Here is a 23055-nt window from a genome sequence, read left to right as displayed (position 1 = left end):
TTAAAAGTGTCCACATTATACCAACTTTTGAACTTAAGCTAACAAACAAAAAAATGCATTTCTTTGTTATAAAATGTTAGGTCCCACATATGAGTATTACATTGCATCACACAGTAAGTACCTTAAGTAGACCCACAATGGATGTGGCACCAAAGAATCAAGCTCATTGATATGTCGTTGCATTTGTGCACTTTTTATTTTATGAACTGGTTCAAATGAACATTATCTTTCCAAATAGGGCTCTGCCAGGTGATGTATGATACCAGTAACTGTAAACTGCTTACATTTTTTTTATATATTAATATGCAGAAAATAAAGCTGTTTAACTGTGTGTAGTGATAGTTGATGATTGGATAGATGACATCACAGTCGCTGCTTATCTGCGTTAATCAGTTATGTTGCCCACTGATGCAACGTATTTATGGATTGTGTTTACCCATTCGTCATCAGCTAAGGGCTGAAGATGGTGCATTGAAGTGCCGAAACTGGTAGCTACACAATAAATGACTGCATAAGGACAGCCGTAGGTGTTTCATGTTCTTACAATAGTGAACGGCTATAGTCTTCCGTACCTCCAGTTGAAAAGATGGGCATACAAAAAATTGTACTTGTAATTGTCCAGACACTGTATACGAATCATGCCTTACCGTTGTTATGTATGTCTTCTTCCACTGCTTAACAACAGATGCCACATGTGTTTGCAGTTTATTCCCGACTGAATTGTTTTGTCAGAATAGGTTATGGTTAATTGTTGGGTTTGCTCCGCATGTTGCTGCAACATTATTGCGTGGCTCTCAATTTGTTCCTATAACTTCTGTTTGCAAGCCTCTAAAGATTGGTTAATGGCTGCTTTACTAGTAGTACTGAATTCTATTTTAAGGTTATCCTGTATATTACTAGTAGGTATGACTATTTCCAGCTTAATTTTTGTCTGCCTTCTTTTCACTCATAACTAATTTTGACAACAAAAGGCCATATAACATGCTTGTTCGAGTCTCAAGTTGTTTACTTTGTGTAGGTTCCAGTTTGGCAGTGAACGAGAATGTTCCTGTACCTCGCTCACTGATGTTGCTTCGGTAATCTTTTCTACATTGGATACTTCCAGTTCAGATGGTTCCCCGTACTCGTGAATTTGTTTTTGTGTTAGTATTAGCATACTTGATTGTATGTTGTTGCTTAACTCAGACTACTTGGATGCAATTATAGAAACCCTGTTAATGTAACACTAATGCTTTTAATACTGTGTGTTTAATTTGTGCCTCTACATTGGGGGCCAGATGTAAGGGGTGTGAGTGAGAGGGAGGGGGGTTGCATGTGTATTTCGATGTTTTGACTGCTGGCAGAACTAACAATAGGCTTACCTGTGTGCATGGGGGTCCGTTATTCAATTCCAGAACTGCTCCCATTCCTTGGTGGCATTGCTAAATTCACCAGCTGCTGAATAATGTAGAACTATTTGTAAATATGACCACAGATACTATTGTTACTCATTCAGCCATTGTAAAGATTACTCCAAAGAAGATAAATGCCTGTTCTCACTTTGAGATACTGATATTTCCTTTACCAGGGGTTTGACATTAATGAATCTCATATCTGTGACTGTATAATCTTAAAGCTCATCAGCCACTGTAAACATCACTCTTAAATATTACCAATGTTGTCAATATATCACATCAGACTCACTTCGACTCTCAATGTATATTTTCCTCCAGCCAGATATCCAATAAACATAAGTTACCTGGAGACTTAGGATAGCCCAGAGGATTCACGAAATCACATGTTCTGTCATTTCAGTTTCTATGATTTTCGATTGATGAATTAATATTTCATGAGTGTTACATCTGTTGTCTTCCTGAGTAACCAATAACAATGATCATGTTTGACAGCTACGGCATATATAATTATTCCATGAAAAATACACTTGTCTACTGCATTTAGATATTGCGTTTCTTTGGCACTTTGTGCCCACACAGTTATTGTTAGGGACCATAAAAACTCACATTTTGTGATATTTGTGGAATAGATGCAAATTCTGCCTTATCCATATGAACTATTTTATCAGAATAGATTGAAGTAACTCTATTTTCTATATGTAAATATTGAAAATGTAACCAATTTTCGGTTACTGGTATTTTATATCATCTGGCAACACCCACTTTGGAAAGATAATGCGCGTAAGAGCCTATTTGCAAAATAAAAAGTGTGTGAATGCAATGATGCAGCAATGTGCACAGTGATCTGGTGCCATGCCAATTGTGGATGGTTGAATGGTCTATTTAATTTAGTAGTACTCAGCCACAGGGTCTAGCATTTTACAACAATGAAATATGTACATTTCTTTTTTAGCCAAAGCTAAACCTTCAACATGGCAAATTAGGTGGTGGTTGTTTAGAATTGTGGTCACATTGAATACCGCTAGAGGTCAGGCCTGAACTACTTCATTAACAGTAATCTACTAACCTCAACAGGCAATCCCCAAATGCCTTGTGTAGTGTTTTGCTCGTGGTTTTCTTTCCTTATTTTGAAAAAAGTGAAGCGACTACTCCTGTCAACCATGGGGACAACAGCCATCCAGCCTGCAGTTGAGTCTACACACATTTTGCTAAAGCAACCTGCGTGCATGTCCACATCATGTCTGCTCCTTGTGCAATTGTGCTGAAGTGCAACTACTCATTAGTGAATGAATGTGGTGGTTTTGTCACAGTTGCTATTATCAATGTCTTATGTTACCCAGTAGCCACGTACTGAACTTGTTCACCACACACAGTTTGTAACACTCCCTGACTTTAGCTTTGCTAATATATTAATACCTCACTGGTCAATAGTGTTGCCGCTACCCCTTCTAAAGTCTATGCCTAAACATCCTCCTCTTAACCATGGTAATATGTACTCATATAAATGACCAACTTATGTCATACAATGCTGTATGTGGATAACACTTGCCTTCCAAATTGAACCACCTACCCCATCAAGAACAGTCCAGACTGAGTAAGGCCACTGCAACTCAGACAAAACTTGGTGTTTTAGCATTTTCTTGACAAATCGTCAATACGCTCAGAAGCAATCTGGTGCCAGTCTTTCAGTTGGATGCTATTTCAACGACTTGCATGATAACAGGATCATTGTTGATTTTTCTCCAACCATTCTTTTGTTTTGTTGGAGGAAGACAGCTTGTCTACTGAAAACTATTGTTTATACAACTCCTTATGTGCCAGGGTCTGCTGCCACTTGGTAACTCAATTTTTTTCCCTGTAGTTTTCAAATAATTTCGCTTCCAGGATGTCAGTTAACCCAACAGTTTTATTGCTAAATTATGGAACCACCAGTGTTAATTATGGAGCATAACTGGAGAAATAGTTGGGTACAAAAAACATTGCATTCCATGTATGTGCTGTCCAACTGACTCACATTTGCCAGCTTGTGGTACATCTGTAATAATTTAAAACATGTTAAAAAGAAAAAAGAAAGTAAGTTGCAGTTTCTCGTGAAGGAACTGTGTTATGGATCGCCATGGATATTAATTTGGAAATTACCATCGACTGTATAAATTTTCTGCAACTTTGTTACAATTATTGCCTATAATTAATTTTTATTTATTTATTATTACGTTGACTGAAGCGGCGAGTGAAAATTTGTACCAATGTCAGGAATTAAACCTGGGTCTCCTGCTTATCAAAATTGTATCTGTATGAGGCCAGTAAAGTTTCTGAAATCATGTTATTTCATTAATTTTTATTTTTTATGCACCACATATTGTGGAAACATGAATTTTTCTTGTAAATGCCTTGACCAAAATGTTCACTAATTGGGTATGTTTGTAGGTCTTGACAGAGGAGAGTGCTCAGATGCAGACCTGCAGAAGGCCAAATCCATGGTTCCCAAAGCCTTGGAAAATTACGTTGTCCGTGAGTATACCTGTTTGTGTTGCTTCAAAGTTGTACCTATATATACGCGTGAAAATTTCACACACATTCCTACTTCATAATCCTTTTTAGGATAATACCTGCAAGATTAAAACAATTTCCCCCCTCCTCCTCCTCCTCCTCCTCCCCCCCCCCTCCTCCTCATCCCCCCTCCTCCCCTCCCCCTCCTCAACCTCCTCGACCCCTCCTCCTCCTCTGTGTTGTCTCATAACTGACTTGATACATATTGTTGCTCTCATTGTTTGGAATATGTTAAGACTTATTGTTTGTCCTGAGATGTTATTTTTCTGCAAATTATATGGCCTGGTAATTACACAAATACATAATTGTTTCCCCACTCTTTCAGTATAACTGTATTAAAGCATACTTTTCTTCTCCTGCGCCAGCAATTTTCTTCTGGTGCTAGAAGAATGACTGACAGCTACTACAGATATTAACAATAACATCTTTCTTGTCAAGCAGTCTGTTTTTACGGGCTCAGGTACAATAGGTCAGGAAAAGACACAAGCTGAATGCTTCAGATTTGTTACGTTTGTGTTGACATTATTTAACCAAGGATCATTTTCATTGCCAAACATGATGAATGAAATGAGCTAAGAATTACTGAAAAAAAACATAGTAATTTGACAACACACAGGACTAAATTAGGTATTCTTATCCTTGGATACAGGTACCTATATCAGCAGCCGCAAACAGTTCACTGTGTAGTTGCGAAATCTGTGCAACTTCTGAATTCTTAAAATTTTCATTATAGGTTGCACAAAATATAAGTATCGTTATTAACTCTAGACAATGTTGAATTTTAGTTCCAGTGCAGTAGTGAAGCTTACAGATAGTACTCAACCTCACTGATCTTGTTATAGGCACTGTTGTGACTGTGACTGTTAATCTCTTTTGAACACTTAAAATTTGTGTTGAATTAAATCAAAGTAACAAACATGGTTTTTGTTTATTCGTGTCAGAAGCATTTACAATATATAAAACAATGTAAAATATTTACTTGTCGCGTGTGTGTGTGTATATATATAAACAAAGATGATGTAACTTACCAAACGAAAGTGTTGGCATGTTGATAGACACACAAACACACACACAAAATTCAAGCTTTCGCACCAGTGGTTGCTTCATCAGGAAAGAGGGAAGGAGAGGGAAAGACGAAAGGATGAGGGTTTTAAGAGAGAGGGTAAGGAGTCATTCCAATCACGGGAGCGGAAAGACTTACCTTAGGGAGAAAAAAGGACCACACACACACACACACACACACACACACACACACACACACACACACATCCATCCGCACATATGTATGTGTGCGAGTGTATATTATGTGTGCGAGTGTATACCTGTCCTTTTTGCCCCTAAGGTAAGTCTTTCCGCTCCCGGGATTGGAATGACTCCTTACCCTCTCCCTTAAAACCCACATCCTTTCGTCTTTCCCTCTCCTTCCCTCTTTCCTGATGAAGCAACCGTTGGCTGCGAAAGCTTGAATTTTTTGTGTGTGTTTGTGTGTCTATCAACATGCCAACGCTTTCATTTGGTAAGTTACATCATCTTTGTTTTTAGATATATTTTTCCCATGTGGAATGCTTCCCTCTACTATATACAGGGTGTTACAAAAAAGTACGGCCAAACTTTCAGGAAACATTCGTCACACACAAAGAAAGAAAATATGTTATGTGGACATGTGTCCGGAAACGCTTACTTTCCATGTTAGAGCTCATTTTATTACTTCTCTTCAAATCTTATTAATCATGGAATGGAAACACACAGCAACAGAACGTACCAGCGGTTCTTCAAACACTTTGTTACAGGAAATGTTCAAAATGACCTCCGTTAGCGAGGATACATGCATCCACCCTCCGTCGCATGGAATGCCTGATGCAGCCCTGGAGAATGGCGTATTGTATCACAGACGTCCACGATAGCAGCACGAAGAGTCTCTATATTTGGTACCGGGGTTGCGTAGACAAGAGCTTTCAAATGCCCCCATAAATGAAAGTCAAGAGGGTTGAGGTCAGGAGAGTGTGGAGGCCATGGAGTTGGTCCGCCTCTATCAATCCATCGGTCACCGAATCTGTTGTGGAGAAACGTACGAACACTTCGACTGAAATGTGCAGGAGCACCATCGTGCATGAACCACATGTTGTGTTGTACTTGTAAAGGCACATGTTCTAGCAGCACAGGTAGAGTATCCCGTATGAAATCATGATAACGTGCTTCATTGAGCGTAGGTGGAAGAACATGGGGCCCAATCAAGACATCACCAACAATGCCTGCCCAGACGTTCACAGAAAATCTGTGTTGATGACGTGATTGCACAATTGCGTGCGGATTCGCGTCATCCCACACATGTTGATTGTGAAAATTTACAATTTGATCATGTTGGAATGAAGCCTCATCCCTAAAGAGAACTTTACACTGAAATGAGGATTGACACATTGTTGGATGAACCATTCGCAGAAGTGCACCCATGGAGGCCAATCAGCTGCTGATAGTGCCTGCACACGCTGTACATGGTACGGAAACAACTGGTTCTCCCGTAGCACTCTCCATACAGTGACGTGGTCAACATTACCTTGTACAGCAGCAACTTCTGTGGCGCTGACATTAGGGTTATCGTCAACTGCACGAAGAATTGCCTCGTCCATTGCAGGTGTCCTCGTCGTTCTAGGTCTTCCCCAGTCGTGAGTCATAGGCTGGAATGTTCCGTGCTCCCTAAGACGCCGATCAATTGCTTCGAACGTCTTCTTGTCGGGACACCTTCGTTCTGGAAATCTGTCTCGATACAAACGTACCGCGCCACGGCTATTGCCCCGTGCTAATCCATACATCAAATGGACATCTGCCAACTCCGCATTTGTAAACATTGCACTGACTGCAAACCCACGTTCGTGATGAACACTAACCTGTTGATGCTACGTACTGATGTGCTTGATGCTAGTATTGTAGAGCAATGAGTCTCGTGTCAACACAAGCACCAAAGTCAACATTACCTTCCTTGAATTGGGCCAACTGGCGGTGAATCGAGGAAGTACAGCACATACTGACAGAACTAAAATGAGCTCTAACATGGAAATTAAGCGTTTCCGGACACATGTCCACATAACATCTTTTCTTTATTTGTGTGTGAGGAATGTTTCCTTAAAGTTTGGCCGTACCTTTTTGTAACACATATATATAAAAACAAAGATGATGTGACTTACCAAACGAAAGTGCTGGCAGGTTGATAGACACACAAACACACACACAAAATTCAAGCTTTCGCTTTCGTTTGGTAAGTCACATCATCTTTGTTTTTAGATATATTTTTCCCACGTGGACTGTTTCCCTCTATATATATATATATATTTAAAAAGAAAGATGATGAGACTTACCAAACAAAAGCGCTGGCAGGTCGATAGACACACAGACAAACACAAACATACACACAAAATCTAGCTTTCGCAACCAATGGTTGCCTCGTCAGGAAAGAGGGAAGGAGAGGGAAAGACAAAAGGATTTGGGTTTTAAGGGAGAGGGTAAGGAGTCATTCCAATCCCGGGAGCGGAAAGACTTACCTTAGGGGGAAAAAAGGAGGGAAAAAAGGACAGGTATACACTCGCACACACACACATATCCATCCTCATATATGAGGATGGATATGTGTGTGTGTGCGAGTGTATACCTGTCCTTTTTTCCCTCCTTTTTTCCCCCTAAGGTAAGTCTTTCCGCTCCCGGGATTGGAATGACTCCTTACCCTCTCCCTTAAAACCCAAATCCTTTTGTCTTTCCCTCTCCTTCCCTCTTTCCTGACGAGGCAACCATTGGTTGCGAAAGCTAGATTTTGTGTGTATGTTTGTGTTTGTCTGTGTGTCTATCGACCTGCCAGCGCTTTTGTTTGGTAAGTCTCATCATCTTTCTTTTTAAATATATTTTTCCCACGTGGAACGTTTCCCTCTATTATATTCATATATATATATATATATATATATATATATATATATATATATAATTTACCAAATGAAAGTGCTGGCAGGTCGTAAGTAAGTTGGTAAGTCACATCATCTTTGTTTTTAGGTATATTTTTCCTTCATGGAATGTTTCCTTCTATTATAACCATATATATATGAATATAATAGAGGGAAACATTCCACGTGGGAAAAATATAATTAAAAAGAAAGATGATGAGACTTACCAAACAAAAGCGCTGGCAGGTCGATAGACACACAAACAAACACAAACATACACACAAAAATCTAGCTTTCGCAACCAACGGTTGCCTCGTCAGGAAAGAGGGAAGGAGAAGGGAAGACAAAAGGATATGGGTTTTGAGGGAGAGGGTAAGGAGTCATTCCAATCCCGGGAGCGGAAAGACTTACCTTAGGGGGAAAAAAGGACAGGTATACACTCGCGCACACACACACACATATCCATCCGCATATACACAGACACAAGCAGACATTTGTAAAGGCAAAGAGTTTGGGCAGAGATGTCAGTCGGGACGGAAGTACAGAGGCAAAGATGATGTTGAAAGACAGGTGAGGTATGAGCGGCGGCAGATTGAAATTAGAAATTAGCGGAGATTGAGGCCTGGCGGATAGCGAGAAGAGAGGATATGCTGAAGGGCAAGTTCCCATCTCCGGAGTTCAGACAGGTTGGTGTTAGTGGGAAGTATCCAGATAACCCGGACGGTGTAACACTGTGCCAAGATGTGCTGGCTGTGCACCAAGGCATGTTTAGCCACAGGGTGATCCTCATTTTTGTGTGTATGTTTGTGTTTGTTTGTGTGTCTATCGACCTGCCAGCGCTTTTGTTTGGTAAGTCTCATCATCTTTCTTTTTAATTATATATATATATAGTTATAATAGTGTCGACCTGCCAGCACTTTCATTTGGTAAGTCACACATCTTTGTTTTTAAATATATAGGACTGTTAAAAATTGGGACTTTGTACGGGCGTTGGTGATCGCGCAGTTGAGCGTCCCACAAACCAAACACCATTACTCTCTCTCTCTCTCTCTCTCTCTCTCTCTCTCTCTCTCTCTCTCTCTCTCTCTGTGTGTGTGTGTGTGTGTGTGTGTGTGTGTGTGTGTGTGTGTGTGTGTGTGTGTGTGTGTGTGTCACATAGGGTTAGGGTTGCCACTTTTCTCTGAGCAAATAGTGTATTGGTTGTTACAGGTAGGGAAAAATACTTTGTATCTTAAAGTATTATTTAATTTGCTTAATTTTCAATGCAGAGCATCTTTGCACTCTACATTTAAGATAAATAAATAACTCATTTTTTTTTTTCAAGTTTGTGTGTGCTTTAATTCTTTCGTCCTGCCACTTAATACTCACCACAATAGAAACTCACTCTCTGTGAATACTGAAGTAGTGGGAATCGATGATAGAAATGAAATTAATTTTTGCAGATTTGTAAAGTCATACTTTCTCTTATTAAATATTTGTTGTCATTTGTGTGCAGTGGGTAAATCCCCAAAATTTCAGAAATATATAATTGACCATAATTTGTTTAATAATGCAGTTTACTTGAAAAAATCATTCATATTTAAATTCAAATTTTACAGCTTTAAATTTTTAACCATGTTAACAAAAAGTGAAATTCAACATCGTTTTTTAAATTTATATTTCTTGGTGCTGTAAATAAACTGTTTGTGTCCCTCAAATGAACCTTTTATTTACATATTCTAAAGGTTTGTCAGCAAATTTATAAAACAGATCTGTGAATTCCCTAGTCAGTTCATGTAAAAACAACTTGTATCATGTCAAACAAAAAGATCTTACTTTCATTTTATTGGTCGTGTTTAAGATTCTCCAAGATATTATACACATCCAAAATTCTTATGCAGTTGCCTTTCAAGCATTTTATAGTTTTAATAAATAGGGTTAATTTAGCTACAAAAATTGAAGTAAATGTCAGTCAAGACTTTGTCAGTGTTAAGCACGAATAAATTTTGCAAAATCATTGAACAAATTCCTTCTAAGCTTACAAAATAATGCTGATTGCTTTCTAATTTAATAATATACGTGTGCAGGGTAAAGGAGAGGGCTATTTTGTTCCCATATGGTGTTTCACTTCATGGAACTTGCCATCCACGGATTCTATAATATTTTTTTTTTTATTTTTTTTTTTTTCAATTTTGCTCTTTTTACAGCAGAGTGGAATTTAGTATAAATTTTCAAAATTACAATGCCTGTGTTGTAAGACAATGTTGTGGCATGTCTCACACAGTTATAGGCACTGCAGATGAATTACAATTTCCCTTCATCAAATCTGGTACCAAATCTGTCACATTTGTAAATAAAGAATGGTTTACGCCAAAATTAGTAGTTTTGTTGTCAGCATTAGCTCGGGTACATTATGAAAAGGTAACTTGTATTTTTCAACATGCCATCAGCAGACTAGCCACTCTTTTTCATGATCATCAACAACAACCAATTCAATCACTTGTTGATGCGGCATCTTGAAGTTGGTGTGCAACATAGGATTCCAAAACTGGGTAACTTATTTTAAAAGCAATTTCTGGCTGTAAAATATTATACCACTAATGGAAACAGTTTTATGTTTTTCTTGTTAGAAGCATCTGTTTGCGAGCAGTAAAATAAAACAGGCCAATGATGGAAAAACCTTTTTTTGCTGATAATATCGTATTCTTATGTTTTTAAGGGTGGGAAATCCAAATATGATACTTAAACTGTATCACTCACCATTCTTTCACATTTTACAGATAAATTTATTAAATTAAGCAATTTTTTTAAAGAATTCTACAGCTTTTATATAGTTAAAATAATTGAAAAAGGAGGTGTAATGAATCTAGATGACGTTGCATTGGTAGCACTGCTGAAAAACATTCACTGGCAAAAAGATCAGTTCTGTTTTTGTGTTAACAGATGGTGTTTTCTTTACTGTCAACCTAACCTCTCTCTCCCATTTCCTGCACATGTGCTCAGTACAGTGTCTACTCATGGTTGTAAAAACTCTGCTGACAGTTTTTGCTATATTTGTGGTGAATTTGTGATTAAAAAACGCCGAAGAAACATTACAGACTTTGTGAAAAAGGTTTATCTATCATACTTTGTATCTAAACTTGGTGATCAAGATAAATCTTGGGCACCGCATAAGGTATGTTATGTGTGTGTTGAAGATCTGAGAAAATGGTCCAAAAGGAGAAAAAAGCCTTTAGATTTGCTGTTACTATGGTGTGGAGGGACCCAAGATTCTGATGATTGCTACTTTTGCAGTGTTGATATTACTGGTCATAATTCAAAAAACAAGAAGGTAATAAGCTAACCTAACCTTCCGCCCTCCATCCAACCAGTAGGGCATGTTGTAGACTTGCCGGTTCCTGAACCACCAGATGATTTAAATTCTTTTCCAACAGAAGTATTTTCTGATGTACAATCTGATTTAGATGAACCAGATGATGATGAATTTCATTGTAATACAGAAAGTCTAGAGCCCAAATTGTTTGCACAGACCAAGGTTAACAATTTGATTAAAGATCTGGGCTTAATGAAAGAAAAAGCTGAATTGTTTGGCTCTAGATTAAAAGAAAAGAACTTATTGGCAGTTGGAACCAGCATATACATGTATTGAAAGAGAGAGCAGCAATTTCCCAAGTTTTTTTCAACAAGAAGGAGATTTAATATACTGCTCAGACATTCCTGGTCTGATGAATGAATTTGGTATTGAATACAAAAAGGAAGACTGGAGGCTATTCATTGATTCATCCAAAACTACTATAAGGCTGTTTTATTACACAATGGTGACTAGTATGCATTTATACCTGTTAGACATTCTGTACATATGAAAGCAAGCTGTGAAAACCTAGAAATAGTGCTAAATAAAATAGGCTACTCTGCTCATGGTTGGATGATATGTGGCAATTTAAAAGTAACGTGCATGCTTCTTGGTCAGCAAAGTGGCTTTACCAAATTTCCATGTTTCTTGTGTGAATGGGACAGTAGGGCTTCGGATCAACACTGGTGTAGAAAGCACTGGCCTGTGATGGAGTCTTTAAAACCTGGTGAGAAGAACATTCTAAAAAAAAACATTGTAGATCCATAAAACGTGCTCCTACCACCTCTACATATAAAGTTAGGCCTAATGAAACAGTTTGTAAAGGCTTTGCCTAAAGATGGACCCAGTTTTAAGTACCTCTGCCAAAAGTTTCCACACTTTCAGAAGCTAAACTGAAAGAAAACGTCTTTGTCGGGCCTGTCTTTAGAAAATTGATGTTAACATTGAATCCACAATGACCTTAAATTAGAAAGAAGCCTGGGTGTCATTCAAGCAAGTTGTTACGAAGTTCTTAGGACATGAAAAAACCCATAATATGTTTCCATTATAGCTACAATGTTAAAGAAGTTTAAAACTTTAGGGTGTTTAATGAGCCTGAAAGTTCACTGTTTGAACAGTCACCTTGATTACTTCCTGGATAATAAGGGAGATGTTAGTGAGGAGCAAGAAGAGTGTTTTCACCAGGACATTTAAAGTGATGAAAAAACGCTACCAAGGCCGCTGGAGCACCAACATGATGTGGGCTATTGTTGGTCACTTCACCAAAAAGTTCAGCAAGTGAACTCATCGTAGAAAAAGCTACACAAGAAGCTTCAAAGAAAAAAAAGAGAAAGAAAACACAAATCAATTCCAGCTGACAAGGGAAACCTCTATTAACACATATTATTGTTTTAAATAGCTTACTTTAAATACAAACCATGTTTATGTTGTAACAAACCATTTCATTAATTTCCCCTGTTTACCATATAGCATAGGATTTTTATACTATATAATAAAAAGCATATTGCTCGAAGACTATGGGTGATACAAAAAACCTAAGGCTAGATTTGGATTCAGCTCATAAAAATCTATAAAGATCAGCTATCAAATTTTAAAAAAAGTTTTTCATTGGCCTGTGTGGTTTGTCTGTGTTTAGATCTTGCATTTTAAATAGCGTATGACTCCAGTATCTCTACAGCTAGAGTTTCCCTTTTGGTTCTAGCCAGACAGACGCTTGAAGCTATTCTTGTATTAACATAAATAATTTTACTCAGTTGTACAATACAATCCAACTGTTGTTGGACAAATTATGTTTTACAGGTTAGTTCAGCAGCAGAGTTCGGATGTTTTTCCGTATCCGATTTACTTGTATGACATTTTTTACCAAGGCAGGGTGTATATGCCCCAGGAAATCCGGGAAAAACCCAGTAATGTTCCATTGTGTTAGTTCTCATTAAATATTTTTAATATTGACTGGTAAGAATTGATAGTCTACCAAACAATTTTGCTTTAGCCCGGTACTGCAGCAGTAAAAGATAAACGAGATAATAACACCAAAATAAAACTTCAGTTGCAAAGAAAGTGCACCATTTACAACAACAAAACACAGTGCGCACACAAGTGTCTGCCAACAGCAAAATTCATCAAAAGTATTTAGGATGAAGACCATGAAATACCTCATAACAGATTGCTTCATGTGAGTGTGATATCACAACTGTTTACATTTCTGACAGGTTATATGTAAATGTTGCAAATGGTGATTTGAGAAGCGTTACTTTCAAAGTAAATTGCCTTTTAAGCAGTATGAATTATATTACGTGTGAGAGTATGTGATGAATTTCTTAAACTGCGGAGTATTTGATTCTCATTCAAAACTTAACACTTTCAGGATCAGCCATTTAAAATTGCTTGATAGGTGATGTCTGTTACATGCTTTGGTGTTGCCACATTGGCCACCGGCTGCCACTCAGTTATAAGTGACACACAAACATGACAAGCCACTGTACAAATGCTATTAATATGTAATGTGGAGCACTGCTGGAAGTAACCGCCACAAGGTATGTCCGAAATGTGAGATGCTTTGTCAACAGCTGCTGTTACGTGACCAATCACTAAACTGCAGCAGGAGACCCATTTTGTAGCTCCTAATTTAAACTCTTGTCCTAAGCTAACCACAGCCTCGTGATGTGTAATGTATCCAATAAAGCGATGTTTAGCAGTCTGCAGCAGAACTAAAATCACAATCACTTTGTTTGGGGCTATTAAAGCTAACCTCCCCGAACAAGTCAAGACAGAAAAAGTTCAGTTTCAGTGCTAAAAGCAAACTGTTAATTTCTCGCTATCATTGTTTACCTAAAACTGTCCTCTCACTGGCTACACAAGCTGCTGCATTACCAGCCAATGAGCAGTCCTCTTTGGCACTTGTTTGTGGATTATGAATGGCACAGGCAGATTCCAGACTAAAAAAGGATACATAGAAAAATAATAGCAAATAAAATAGTCAACACGAAGATGGTGATAATGATGTGGCAAAGAATTAGAAATGAAAAAGTTACTTTTAAATTAATTAATGGAATAAGAATGATTATCTAACTCTTTTGATGAGATTCCAATATACAACCTTCAATATGGCGGCAAGTAACTACACTAACTGTTGTGCTAAAGTAAAACATTGAGTCAGGTTGTTATATTTTTCACTGTAATCACCCAGTTGCATTTATGGATCACAGCCTTCAAAAACTTGGTGACATGCCATGTTGTATGAAACTTATCTAATCTAAGCCGATTTCTTCGATTATGATAACTGCACGTGTGGCACTGAATCATGTCTTCTACGGAAATATCCAGCAGTGTTTAGTTAGTGCTATGTATGCAACATATGTTTCATTAGCATCGTTATTTGTGTGTGGTGTTTGTCGTGTGGTGATGAAATACAAAATAAAAGTGCCAGACCCATGATTCAGAATCCAAATACATCCAGAAAGAATGTGGGACAAGGAATTAGAATTGAACTGACTGATTGTTGCGGCAGTTTGGCAATGCTGGCAGAAACCAGGTAAAACACGTGACGTGTCAACTATTGAGTAATTTTATTCAGACTATAGAAAAATTTCGGGCCCAGAGGAACATTCTTTTATGCCATTATTTAAAATTTTACTGGAAGATTTGTGTTTGATATATATTAAAGGGTAACGCACACTAAAAAAGACCAAGCTGCAGGATAGTTTTTCATTTTTATTTTAGTTCTTTCATAGATTACAAATTATGCAATAACAATAGCAAAAAGTATAATCATCCCTCACAAAAGAAAGAGAGAAAAATTGTGGGGTGAGTTCTTGAGCAGTTTCACACGTAAATAGCTTTTCTATGGAGAAGCTGAAGTGCTCGAGGAATAAGTATTTGGCCAGGTAACCCATAAAACATTTGGTTCACGGAGCTGCAATTTAAGCTGTGCTCTTAGGATTCTGCCTAACCACACCCTCAGAAAAACAGCAAAAAAATTTCAACAACCAATATTATATGTGAAAGGTTAGCTGATCATACTGCATTATAGTAATTCAAACAGTTAACTTTTCTTAATTGTGTGTTCGCACTACTTAACAGGGATGTTGCTGTTGGCTGATCGCACAGTTTTACTAGGGTCTTTGCATAGGATGCTGGGAGCGGAAGCTTGGTATCAGCTTGTAGCACATTGGCTGCTGTGACAAGCCCAGCCTCCTTTTCCCAAAGCAGCAAGCTTATAGCAAATAAAAGAAATGAACATGTAATGCTGGTGTGTCCAGCTTACGTGAACCACATTGGAAAAAGGCGAATATTTTTGGACTGCATGTAATATACTTAACATTAATAATTTCTGCTGAACTTACATGTGCTGGAAGTATTTAGTTTATCTTATCTGTACATAAATGGAATTCCCCCACCCCCAAAAATTGTGTGATAGTTGCTCACTTCTTAGGCCGCATGAGGCCTGTGGGTTGGACACCCCGGATGTAATGGATTAATGTGTCATAGAAGTGACATGGAAATTTATGGCAAGTCACTAGAAGAAACAGGTACAGTCTCTTCACTCATTTTTGTAAATAATATTAACAATCACTGCACACAACAGCACACAATCAGCAGCAGACTTCAATCGATCACACTGAGTAAAAGTGTGTGACCTAGTACATCACATTTTCTGTGCTCTGAATATCTGTCGTCATTGGCTGGCGAGTTAAAGTGACATGAGCTATGACTGGCTGACAAGAACACATCACAATCTCGATTTCAGTGCTTCTGAAGCTATCATGCTCAGTTTGGTGGAATTTGCATTTATATTTTCATAATATGAAAATATACAGTTGCCTAAATTCCAGGAAGGAGTTCTATGCTGATGTATAAAACCGTTACCATTCAAATGATTGGTAAGTTTTATAGCTCTGAGGGAAATTTTGTTGCAGCTTAACATGGAAAAAATGTATTTTCACCCAGGGTATAGTGTATTTTCTCCCCATGTCCGTGTATACACCCTGTTAGATCTTTCTTAACCTGAAAATAACGAGATCAGACCATTCACTTCACCTACAGCCATCACGATAACAACAAACAAAAAAACACACACACACACAAACCGAAGTAGTTGTAAATGTAACTCTACATAAATTGCTAATTATATTTGTTTCGTGGATCATTAGTTAACCAAACACCATGTTTGATTTCCCATAGACTTTCATACATAGACAATAGTTTTGTCATTTGTATCATCATATCAATCTTTTTGGCACTTTTTTCAGTGTAACATATTCACTACCTCTTTCATTTGTTTCATGATTAAAATTATGTTTTGTAGTTTTCAGTTTACTGAAGTAGCCTTGATCCATCATTAACATTTGAGTTCAGGTTGCATTCAGAAACAGTACTAAGTTCATGATTCAGTTACTTAGCCAATGTATTATACGCAAGAGTACAATCAGCTTTTGTGGTCTTTTAATGACTTAATGTAAAATGAATTGTATAAAAAATTAAAACTATGTGAAGTAAAGTATTTTCATGTACTTCGTTCCCACAAAGTATAGCAAGCAATTCTCTGCAGTAGTGTACAATACTTTATTATAAAAAGTACAGGCTGCAACCCTGTATAGAAGGTACTTCAGGCGGGAGTGAATCATATCTAAAATGACGTTTATAAGATAAGAAATGCTTGACAAGAAATATCACATGTTAAGTAGTGCCAGGACGAAAATTTTTAGTAGTGCGTGAATAAGAGTAAGTTTGAGTAAGTAGAATACACTTCAGTTCAATCTCTGTAATAATAATTCTGGCCTTCAACACTCTAAGCCATGCATCTTACTTGTATTTACATTTCCCATGTGGTGTAGATATATAATTTGCAATGTGTTCATGTGACTAATAATTTTTCTTCCCTGTTTTAATGTTGCTTGTGCAGAATTAGCCAGTGGGCACTTCGATACAGTTCTGCCAGATTTGGAAGCCGGGCCAAGTTCATCTCTTTCTGTGGATGACCTGGATGCTAGTCTTGGCGTCAATGAACTTTCAAGACCATCGTCACATGCATCATTGTCTGATCCATTGTCTCCTTCTATACAAGATTTTTCTGATGAGGAGTCTGACATTTCGAGTGACCTTGAAGTAAATTAGTTGCCTTGACACTCACTGTGAGACTGTGAAAATGTGTATGTTCTTGCTGGAGTGTTGCATCGTATCAGTTTTACAAGTGTATATTTATTTCTTCTTCTTCCTTCTCCTCCCCCCTCCTACTGCCCCCCCTCCTCCTCCTCCTCCTCCTCCTCCTCCTCATTCTTATTCATTGAATCTCTTGTCTGAAAGTATTGCAGTCTTTGACATTGTTTTCTGAACTGCCTGGTGCTTAATTCTATTTATATGTGTATTTATAGGGCTGCAAAAGGCTGGTACTGTTGTCTTTTCCTTATTTCTCAGTTTGTTACTACTTGAGCACCCTACCAGCAAGTCATATTCACCGTCCAGCCAGATAAATATTAGTACATTTTTCACTGTAATAATTGACAGGAGAACTGCAGTTGTAAGAAGCCTTTGGACAGTGTGTTATTTGACAGGGACCATAGTAATTGGATCTTTAAGCTTGAATTTATGGAATAAAATTTTATGATCATTGTACATTGAAAGAGCTTCAGTAACATTGTAAGAAAGTCTGTGTAATTTTAAATTGGATTTACACAGGTTTTTTTTTTTTTTTTTGTTCAATATTTCAAAAGAAGAGCATTGCAAGAAATGGGCTTGTAATTGGCAACAACCATATATTTCACTGGCACTTTACAGATGATTTGTTGTTACAATAGTCGGTCATGGTATGAAAGTTTAATGCCACAGTTAGATCCACACTACAGTATTTTCTTCTGCTATGTAGTTGCTTTTACTAGTTGTTACAAAACACAAAGCGTTCTCTCATTCCAATTTTAGTGTGTCTCACGACAGTGGAATGAGGATGTGACTGTTGATATAAAGAAAAATTGCAACTAATAAAATATATTTTTAAAATTAATAACTGAGCTGCAATTAACATGGTAAAGTTTCTTTCTGCCAGTTATTACTGTAAGTTGATTGTGGCCTGTGGAGAGCCATCAAAAAGTTTTTCACTACATAGAGCACATTTTATCAGGTACAAATGGAGGGTGAAAAATCACAGTGCTTTCTTTACTCTAATTTTTTGTTTTTATATGAAATATGAACTTACATTAGTGTGTTGCAATGGTTGTACGTAGCTATGCAATAAACACTGTAAATAGAAAGTCTGTGATTGTTTACCTTAAATGGTAGTCTTTGAGAGCTTCTTGAGTGTGATTAATATTGTATAAAAATGTAAACAATTGTTAATAGTGATGTTCCTTGTTATGAGGAATTCTGGCAGGACTAGATTTCTGCTATAACTTTTAAATGCCTCTTTGCTTTCATTCCAAAATGAGATGAGGCTAATCAGATGTAACTCAGGATACCATGTGCCCAATGATTTCAGTGAAATTATTTTTACGAAGCACCCTTGTATGTGGGGATATCCAAGACTGTTGGATACTGTTTTGAATGTAGTGTAGACTTGTTTTATAGTAAAATGTAATTAGGTTGCATGCATACATTTGTGCATTTGTACATCATTGTCGTCATCATCATCATAATTTTACATGTTAAAACAATAAAACTGCAATGATTGCTGCTGCATCTTTTGTTGGTGATTACATAATAAATATTATTTAATGCTGTTATAATTAACCTCAAGGTGCCTGCACTAGATTTCATATAAAAGTCCAGTCCCTTTCTACACCCTGGGTATAACATACAGTAAGTAGTGAAGTTGTAAACAATGAATCCTAAATGTAGATATGAGATTATTAAGAGTGGGCATCACTGGCTTTATTGTGCAATCATACTCTGAGAAAGACTACAACAGAATATTGTCTTAATATCAAGAGCTCTGTGGCTTTACTCTTTGCCTCATTAATGTGATCTATAATAGAGTTGGCAAAAGATTTCCGACAGTTGAAATGGTCTTGGTGTGGCTGCTTCGTATGTCTACCTCAGTCAATTACATATCACGATTTTGAATGTGTGTCTAGGCAATGACTCGTCGCAGCTATATAAATAAATATTGTGTGTGTGTGGTTCTGACCCCCCCCCCCCTCTCTACTGCAGCTGTTGGGCAGTTGAAAATTGTCAACAGTGAAGCCATCTGTTAGGGATATTCTTTTGCCAACTCTGCTATAGGATTCTGATTATATTCTTCTGCATCCCACATTTTCTGATTGAACACTTCAGTGACACATTAAAAACCAATAAAGTGTATGTAATCATTGAAACAGTTTATAAACTTTTGTTTGCCCTGGCTTAGGTAAGTGGCCTGATTAATGAAATGCTGCTTATGATTTGTTGGAAAGTAATTAACAGCTGATTTGTTTAAAAGGCACATTTTTCAGTCACAATCAGTTTTCTACAAGTGTTAGAGTATGATTTTTGTAAGGTTTGCAACAGTCTGTTTTCACAACACAAATTCCAATATAAGACTAAAAAATTACAGTCTCAGTGTTACATAGTAACTGTTAGTAGAGTGTGTGTGATAGAGGCGCGCGCGCACACACACACACACACACACACACACACACACACACACACACACACACACACACACACACAATGATGCTATAACTTTATATATATATTAAAGACCCAAATATGTCTGCTTGTGTCTGTATATGTGTGGATGGATGTGTGTGTGTGTGTGTGTGTGTGTGTGTGTGTGTGTGTGTGTGTGTGTGTGCGCGCGCGCGCGCGCGCAAGTGTATACCCGTCCTTTTTTCCCCATAAGGTAAGTCTTTCCGCTCCCGGGACTGGAATGACTCCTTACCCTCTCCCTTAAAACCCATATCCTTTCGTCTTTCCCTCTCCTTCCCTCTTTCCTGATGAGGCAACAGTTTGTTGCGAAAGCTTGAATTTTGTGTGTATGTTTGTGTTCGTTTGTGTGTCTGTCGACCTGCCAGCACTTTCTTTGGTAAGTCACATCATCTTTGTTTTTAGGTATATTTTTCCTTCATGGAATGTTTCCTTCTATTATAACCATATCATTATTTTGAACCCAACAATTACGTTTGTTATTGTCGCCTTTGCATTTCGAAATCTTTCCTGTCGTCTATTTCTCTTTTTTCTCTTTATTTTCTCTTTCTGTTTTTACCAGTAGTTTCACTTTGTATTCACCTTCCCCTTTTACCGTAATCTACTATACAATTTTATCCCGCCTATATATGCTCAACAATACGTAACCCACTTCCCAACCATAACCAAAAAATTTTATTTTCTAGTTCAATAACAGCTGCTTTCACGGATTTAACAACCATTTCGGCTAGTTCTAATAACTTTATTTCCACTTCCGTTTTTCGCACATCACTGATCATTTTAGCCGCTCCCCACAGGTTTTAACGTCATTGTTTCTACAATTGTTAGCCCCATTTTCGTAATCTTTCACCACAACACCACTCCTTTAATACGTTTTTTCGAAATTTTCTCGAAATTTTCCCGAATTTCTCCGTCCTTTAACGTGATTTAGCGGCAACACAACCACCTAACCTTTTTGCACATCGCTGTCTACCAACCCAAGTTCACCACAGGATCAACTTAACCAACACTTTTTCGCCTTTAAAAAAGGTCTTTAAATATGTCTGCTTGTGTCTGTATATGTGTGGATGGATATGTGTGTGTGTGTGTGTGTGTGTGTGTGTGTGTGTGTGTGTGTGTGCGTGCGAGTGTATACCCGTCCTTTTTTTCCCCATAAGGTAAGTCTTTCCGCTCCCGGGACTGGAATGACTCCTTACCCTCTCCCTTAAAACCCACATCCTTTCGTCTTTCCCTCTCCTTTCCTCTTTCCTTCATGGAATGTTTCCTTCTATTATAACCATATATATATATATATATATATATATATATATATATATATATATATATATATATAAACAAAGATGATGTGACTTACCAAATGAAAGTGCTGACAGGTCGACAGACACACAAACGAACACAAACATACACACAAAATTCAAGCTTTCGCAACAAACTGTTGCCTCATCAGGAAAGAGGGAAGGAGAGGGAAAGATGAAAGGATGTGGGTTTTAAGGGAGAGGGTAAGGAGTCATTCCAGTCCCGGGAACGGAAAGACTTACCTTAGGGGGGAAAAAGGACGGGTACACACTCGCGCACACACACACACACACACATATCCATCCACACATATACAGACACAAGCAGACATATTTAAAGACAAAAAGTTTGGGCAGAGATGTCAGTCGAGGCAGAAGTGCAGAGGCAAAGATGTTGTTGAATGACAGGTGAGATATGAGTGGCGGCAACTTGAAATTAGCGGAGATTGAGTTGCCGCCACTCATATCTCACCTGTCATTCAACAACATCTTTGCCTCTGCACTTCTGCCTCGACTGACATATCTGCCCAAACTCTTTGTCTTTAAATATGTCCGCTTGTGTCTGTATATGTGTGGATGGATATGTGTGTGTGTGCGCGAGTGTGTACCCGTCCTTTTTTCCCCCTAAGGTAAGTCTTTCCGCTCCCGGGACTGGAATGACTCCTTACCCTCTCCCTTAAAACCCACATCCTTTCGTCTTTCCCTCTCCTTCCCTCTTTCCTGATGAGGCAACAGTTTGTTGCGAAAGCTTGAATTTTGTGTGTATGTTTGTGTTTCTATCGACCTGCCAGCGCTTTTGTTTGGTAAGTCTCATCATCTTTCCTCCCGACCTGGTACAGAAGCAAATAACCAGAGCCACTTCCTCATCTCCTCAAACCCGGAACCTCCCACAGAAGAACCCCAAAAGTGCCCCACTTGTGACAGGATACTTTCCGGGACTGGATCAGATTCTGAATGTGGCTCTCCAGCAGGGATAAGACTTCCTCAAATCCTGCCCTGAAATGAGATCCATCCTTCATGAAATCCTCCCCACTTCACGTAGGGTGTCTTTCCGCCGTCCACCTAACCTTCGTAACCTCTTTGTTCATCCCTATGAAATCCCCAAACCACCTTCCCTACCCTCTGGCTCCTACCCTTGTAACCGCCCCCGGTGTAAAACCTGTCCCATGCACCCTCCCACCACCACCACCTACTCCAGTCCTGTAACCCGGAAGGTGTACACTATCAAAGGCAGAGCCACGTGTGAAAGCACCCACGTGATTCACCAACTGACCTGCCTACACTGTGAAGCCTTCTATGTGTGAATGACCAGCAACAAACTGTCCATTCGCATGAATTGACACAGGCAGACAGTGTTTGTTGGTAATGAGGATTACCCTGTGGCTAAACATGCCTTGGTGCACGGCCAGCACATCTTGGCACAGTGTTACACCGTCCGGGTTATCTGGATACTTCCCACTAACACCAACCTGTCAGAACTCCGGAGATGGGAACTTGCCCTTCAGCATATCCTCTCTTCTCGCTATCCGCCAGGCCTCAATCTCCGCTAATTTCAATTTGCCGCCGCTCATACCTCACCTGTCTTTCAACAACATCTTTGCTTCTGTACTTCCACCTCGACTGACATCTCTGCCCAAACTCTTTGCCTTTACAAATGTCTGCTTGTGTCTGTGTATGTGCGGATGGATATGTGTGTGTGCGAGTGTATACCTGTCCTTTTTTCCCACTAAGGTAAGTCTTTCCGCTCTCGGGATTGGAATGACTCCTTACCCTCTCCCTTAAAACCCACATCATTTCGTCTTTCCCTCTCCTTCCCTCTTTCCTGACGAAGCAACCATTTGTTGGGAAAGCTTGAATTTTGTGTGTATGTTTGTGTTTGTTCGTGTGTCTATCGACTTACCAGCGCTTTTGTTTGGTAAGTCTCATCATCTTTGTTATTATAT

At 38.4% G+C, this 23055-nt stretch overlaps 1 protein-coding gene across 1 annotated transcript in view; it reads left to right on the top strand.

Annotated features, from left to right (window-relative positions):
* LOC126162888 (transcription factor Dp-1) overlaps positions 1-17900 on the top strand; it is a 235072-nt gene extending 217172 nt beyond the window's left edge. The window contains exons 10-11 of the mRNA XM_049919688.1: positions 3822-3905; positions 17107-17900. Coding sequence (XP_049775645.1) covers positions 3822-3905; positions 17107-17318 — 296 coding nt within the window. The 3' untranslated portion in view covers positions 17319-17900. The remainder of the gene's footprint in view (positions 1-3821; positions 3906-17106) is intronic.
* Positions 17901-23055: the final 5155 nt, after the last annotated feature.

The sequence above is a fragment of the Schistocerca cancellata genome, chromosome 2 (assembly GCF_023864275.1).
Source record: "Schistocerca cancellata isolate TAMUIC-IGC-003103 chromosome 2, iqSchCanc2.1, whole genome shotgun sequence".
NCBI lineage: Eukaryota > Metazoa > Arthropoda > Insecta > Orthoptera > Acrididae > Schistocerca > Schistocerca cancellata.
The sequence above is the reverse complement of the archived record's forward strand: the minus strand, read 5'-3'. Positions and strand labels throughout refer to the sequence as shown.